Below are 5,948 nucleotides of genomic sequence, written 5' to 3'. Positions count from 1 at the left end.
CGTTGGGGCCCATCAGGGCTGCAGTGCCTACACTGCAGCCCACTGCCAGCACCACGTCGCCAACACGTATGAATTCGTGCATGGATGGGGGGTCAGCACACGTCATAGCGAGCGGTCAAACTCCAGGTCAAGGGGACAATTTGCGTATTAGGCTTTTATTATATAGGATGTGTGTGTGTGTATGTATATGTACATGTATATGTATATGTATGTATATGTATGTATATGTATACCAATATGTATATTGGTATGCATATACACATATGTATATTGGTATATATATATTTCCCATACTCACCCTGACCGGGGCTTGAACCATGGGATTCATTCTTAGACGTGGCAATGCCTAAAGGGGCGCGTGTGCTTTTGTTTGATACATATGGCCAAACTGCCTTGTAGAAGGATCACAGCAATCTGCACGCCCACCCGCAGCCCCAGAGGCCAGTTTCCCCGTAGACTCACCAGCAGTGTTGTCCCACTCTGGCCTCTGAGACCCCACATGGGCTGAGTGTGCACAGGGTGAGTGCTGTCTCGTTAACACCCAGAGATTCTCACAATTGCCCAGAGGGGAGTGGTGTTACCTTCATTTTACAGACAGAAAACAGGTCTGGAGAGCTTAGCCTGACTCAGTTCACGGAGCTGAACTGAACCCAACTCCAGCACCCACCCCCACCTCCCCCCGGCGGTTCTCAATCGCGGATGTGTCAGAGCCACTTGGAGAGACTGAAAGCTGGCTGGGCCCCGCCCTCAGAGTTCTGACTCAGCTGGTGTGGAAAGGGCCCGGGACCCTGCATTCCTAGGCCTGGGGGTGCTGTCGCTGCTGGTCTGGGATCATGCATTGAAAGCCATTGCTCCTAACGACTAACAGGGACCCTCCTAGGCCTCACTGACCTAACTTTAACTTTGAACGCTGTGTGACCCACTAACCTTTCCTGTGTGTGTGACAGAATTGACCTCTCACAGTCCTTGGACTGTCCCAGTTAGGTCACAGCAGCAACACACCACTTTGCATCATGAAATGATCTACCAGAGCTGGAGGGGCTGAGAGGTCCAGTGGGAAGCCCTGGGGCTGGACAGGTGTGGACCCCGATGGTGGCCGGGCCACTGTGCAGCCCGACACAAGTCAGCCCACTCAGCTGAGCTCAGTGCCTTCTCTCTCCGAGGGGGGATGTCGTGGGCTCTCTGCCCCAGACGCCTCGTGGCAGCCATTCTCGGGAACAGAGGGCCGGCTCCGGGCAGTGGCTTTGACTGGCTGCTCACAGCCGTCGCCCCTGAGCTCCCGGGGGTCATGCTCACTTCCAGCTCCGTTCCCAGAAAAGCCCCAGGTTCCGTGGTCCTTCCACAGCCTAGCGATGACCCCTCCGTGGCACAAAACTGATTTTGTCCGCGTTGGGACATTGGAAACTGAGAACACTTGTTCCAATTCCAAGAAAGAGCCCAGGGTGAACCAGTTACCACAGGGACCGGGGCTGCTGCCAGCTGCTGTCTGTGCTGGGGGCACGGCAGGGGCAAACAGAGGCCTGTGGCCTCGCCGCTTGTGGGTGCTGGCCCCCGAGGGTGTCAGGGTTGAACCCGGCATGTTCATGGAACCTGGCGAGGGAGGGGTAAATGAGCTCAGATCTCGGGAGCACCAGCGATGGGCTGTGTAGCCAGAACTTCCTGGCTCAGGCCTGAGGGTGGGGCCCCAGGACAGGCACTTCTCACAAGCTTGGGGGCGGCTGGTCGAGGACCACACTTTGAGTATCGGGGGTCTACGTGATATTTTCTATCAGCGATTTTGGCCGGTGTGCCCCAGAATTTTTAAAACGTGCAGTAACACCTGACTGTGTAGTCAGGGGCACTGCCCTCTCTTCCTTAGAATGTCAAATAAAAAATGACAACAGCCAACACAATAGCCATCCAGTGTGAATGAATCAAAATTATACCTATTTTTTTCTCAGATTGGAAAAAATATATAACTTTTTTGGCAGGCCACAGAACTTAGTAATTAGTGTATGTGCGCCAAGAGATGAAAAAGGTTGAAAATCGCTCCCTTGTGTCCATCAGCACCGCCAAACGCAAGCTTATTTTTCTTCAGTTTTCAGTGAAACCCGGAAAACACAAAGGAAAAACTCCTTTCGTTAGCAGGTTCCGGGTGTTGATATTTCTGGACAGGGCTGTCAGCATCTCAGGTTGGGAGTGAGGTCTCGGCTCCGCGCTGGTCCTCCGGGGACCGGGGCGGCCTGGAGCAGCCCCTGCAGCCCAGCCTGCCTTCGTGCGCGCTTTCCCGGCCTGCGTCTCTCATAGGCAAAACCTTAATTGTCAGACAATTTAGAAAGATGGAGCCGAGCATCTCCATCTGTCCGTTCCAACCTGATGTTTAGGAGGTTAGGGGGAGCTCTGGGAGGTTGCCAGGGTTTTGGCGTCTTACCCTGCCGGTGACAAGCCAGCACTTGGAACCATGTCCAGTGTTTCTAGAGCAGTGGTTCTCAACCTTCTGGCCCTTTAAATACAGTTCCTCATGTTGTGACCCAACCATAAAATTATTTTCGTGGCTACTTCATAACTGTCATGTCACTACTGTTATGAATCGTCGTGTAAATACCTGATATGCAGGGTGCTCTTAGGCAGCCTCTGTGAAAGGGTCGTTCGACCACAAAAGGGATCGCGACCCACAGGTTGAGAACCGCTGCTCTAGAGCAAGTGAATGTCTGATGGGCACCGCGTATTTAGACGTTTGCCGGACGCCGGGCAATACGCACACGCTGCGCAGGGACTCCCTTGTTCATCTTTACGACTCCTTGAGGTAGAGGCACCGATTTCTCCAAACAGACAGAACCGAAGGTCAGCAGCCCAAGTGCATGTAGGTGAGTAACCCAGACCGGACGGCTCTGACCCCGAGACCCGAGCTCTTGGATATTTTAAATGACTGACATGATGAACAGGGTTACGGTAGCAAGACATGCAGAGATGCGAGGGGGTGAAATGTTTTCTCATCCCTTAGTCTGTTATGAGGCTCCTGTCTTGGGTTGCTTGCATTTTCTCTGTAAACTATGGCAAATGCTAGTTCCCCATCAGAATCCGACAACCCACCCAGAGGCAGGTTTTCCTGCCCGCGTGCCATGGTGCTAGTTACGTGTAAGCAGAATTGCCCGTCCCGGCTCATCATGCACACGCACACGCCTGGAGTCATGTTGTGTGGTGCGGGGTGGGGGCTCTATGTGTGGGGTCAGCAAGGTGGAAGGCTGGTGGCCACAACTAGAAATATATTTCCCGCTAAAGGCATAAAACAGAACTCTCTCCCCACTGGGAGATACTGACGGCACCCCAGGCAGTAAGTCTGAATGGAAGGTGCCATCGGCAGATGCTTTACGTACAAATAAAAGAGAGGATTTGCTTTCATTCTGAGTTTATTGAACATTTCATCCAGCTGAACTGGAACAGTACATTGGTCCCCACACTGGCAAGACACTGCGCTAACACTGAGCGGCCACCGCCCGCAGCACGCGCTCGGCCACTCCGGCCTGGGGCCCAGCGCCTTTCCCGGCCATTGCACTTCCTGGGAGCGGTCCTCGGTCGCCGGGGGAGGTGGCCAAGGGCATCCTCACCGCCCGCAGCACGCGCTCGGCCACTCCGGCCTGGGGCCCAGCGCCTTTCCCGGCCATTGCACTTCCTGGGAGCGGTCCTCCAGGTCGCCGGGAGGTGGCCAAGGGCATCCTGTCCGTTTGTTCCTTTTTATAAACCACAGTGACGCTGACAGGAAATAAAAGCGCCAGGAGCCAGAGCTCCTACGATAATGTTAAGTAGACATAGCTCCACAGTTGCTATCCCTTTCATAATGGCACCTAAAAATGGCCGTTTATCCACCTGCTGCCCAGCCATTGCTGTTTCAGCAAAGGTGAGGATGCTGGGGGGGGGAGGGGGCTCCCAGGGAGGGGTGAGCCTTCTGGGGTAGCCGGGCGTGGGAGGGCCTCCCGGGCTGGGCTCTCAGTAGGAGCACCCCAGAAGCACCTCAGGGCGATGGCCTTGAATTTCAGGCTTTGAGCACTTCTTCAAGAGCAGCATCTATGGCAACACAACACACGCAAGACCGGCATGTGTGTGGGAACCTCTTTTGCTTCAAAGGGTTTAAGACGGAAAAACGGAGAACATTTTGGAGGCATAAAGGAAGGCTCCGAGTGGCCCATCCACCCCTCGGAGAAGAGGAACGCACCCGAGGCACACCCTGTTTCTGGATGGGGAACTCACCCGTCTCATGGCCAGAGATCTGCCAGCACTGTTGTACGTTTTTCCACGTACACATCTCCGAATTACAGTGGAATCAATACCTGCAAGGGCGCACCGCCTGGCCTACACCTGTGAACACGGACAGACCGGAAACACAGTCTCTACTGCATGAACTATATTAAATGTGAAACTACTACAGGGATGTAAACAGTGGTCCATGGAGCCTTATTTCAAACAGGGCAGATGCAGTACACAACCTTCAAGTAAAATCATTTAGCCACCGATTCACACGGATGATGTCCGAATCTTCCCGAAAGCCAATGAGATCAGCAAGGATGAGACAAGACCCGTAGGGGCTGGCCCTGCGCTCCCTCCTGAAATCTGCCAGACGAACCCGAACGTCCCAGCACGCCGCACCAGGACCCAACACGCTTCCTACACTGACGCGTGCACATGGCAGTTATCTGAGTGTTTGATGTAATTGAGTATCAAGCCAACAGGTACAACGTTTTCGTAGGAACGTAAAACAGAAGCAGTTTAAGGTTCGACCAGAGATGTCCAGCAGCAGGGAGTGCCCAGCTCCTGAGAGCAGGACGCCGCGCCACGCGTGTCCGTTCCGTGACGCGGGGTTTACCCTACGCGCTATGTTTTATAGTTTAGCATCAGAGCTGTGTGCTTTCCAAATCACTGCCTCCTTGCTTTGCTCTGAAACAAGAGTGGGATGACAATTCAGTATTTTACCCGATTTCCTTTGCACTGACTGATAATCAATTTCTTGAGCATCTACTCTGTGCCTAGCAGCACTTTTAAAAACTCGAGGTGAGGGCTGGACTGTTGTCTTTGAGGAAACAATCACCATAAAAGCTACAGGAAGGCCATTTCTGCTCATTATCCCATGACTCAGATGTGAGAGGGCGACGGGGGTGCTGGCCCACCCGGCGCCGTGCTGGACGGAGCGGCCGACTCTACAGGCTGACGTGGGTCGTGGAGAAGGTCTGCGCCCGGGAGAAGCCAGGCGGGAGGCCTCCCTCGCTGGCGCACCAGGTCCGAGCGGGCGGGCTGGGCCGGCGTCCTCCCCTTCACAGTCCCTTGTTGAAGTACACGTGGCGGAGCTCAGGGTGGCTCTCCCGCAGCTTGGCTTGCAGCTCAGGCTCCAGGCTGGTCACGGACATGGAACTGGGCAGGGAGAAAGGGCAGTGGTTACAGGGGCCGAGGTGGGCTGGGATGTCCTGCTCTGTCCGGGGCCGTGGCTGCCACACCGGTGGGGGAAGGGGGTGAATGGGGTGACTTCTCTGCTTAAGAATGGCGGGGTCACGGACAGAGGATGGGCCGGTGAATGGTGGCGTTCTCTGTCCAGCGGAGGCACCTGAGAAAGGTCGTCTGGAACAGCGCCCCATCCAGAGCCTCCTCCGCACGCCTAGGGCTGCCCAGGGCGTGACAGACCCGGAACCAGGACCTGGCCCCGCAGGCGCAGCCCCAGGGCAGAGGCCGGCAGCCCTCACACCCCATCCACACAGCAGAACCTGCACCACGCCCGGCGCGGGGTCAGGAGGCGGCGGGAGACTTAGATCTAGAGGCAGCTGCACTAACACCCCCGTCAATCCAGTGCTCACACCCACAGCAGCCTGGGACAGAAGCGCAGGAGGAGGCTTTAACCTCTAGAGTGCCGGAGTGCGATCGCGCTCCTCCTGTCTTTCGCCAAAAGTGCTGGGAGCACTACCGTGCTCCTCCTGCAGTGTCAC

At 55.4% G+C, this 5,948-nt stretch overlaps 1 protein-coding gene across 1 annotated transcript in view; it reads right to left on the bottom strand.

The window, feature by feature from the left end:
• Positions 1-3,718: 3,718 nt before the first annotated feature.
• The window catches only part of SFXN1 (sideroflexin 1), a 22,898-nt gene continuing 20,668 nt past the window's right edge, over positions 3,719-5,948 (bottom strand). The window contains exon 10 of the mRNA XM_015565101.1: positions 3,719-5,382. Within this exon, the coding sequence (XP_015420587.1) occupies positions 5,286-5,382 (97 nt within the window). The 3' untranslated portion in view covers positions 3,719-5,285. The remainder of the gene's footprint in view (positions 5,383-5,948) is intronic.

The sequence above is a fragment of the Myotis davidii genome, unplaced genomic scaffold (assembly GCF_000327345.1).
Source record: "Myotis davidii unplaced genomic scaffold, ASM32734v1 scaffold399, whole genome shotgun sequence".
Classification (NCBI taxonomy): domain Eukaryota; kingdom Metazoa; phylum Chordata; class Mammalia; order Chiroptera; family Vespertilionidae; genus Myotis; species Myotis davidii.
Note: the sequence above shows the minus strand (reverse complement) of the source record. Positions and strands in the feature narration are given on the sequence as shown.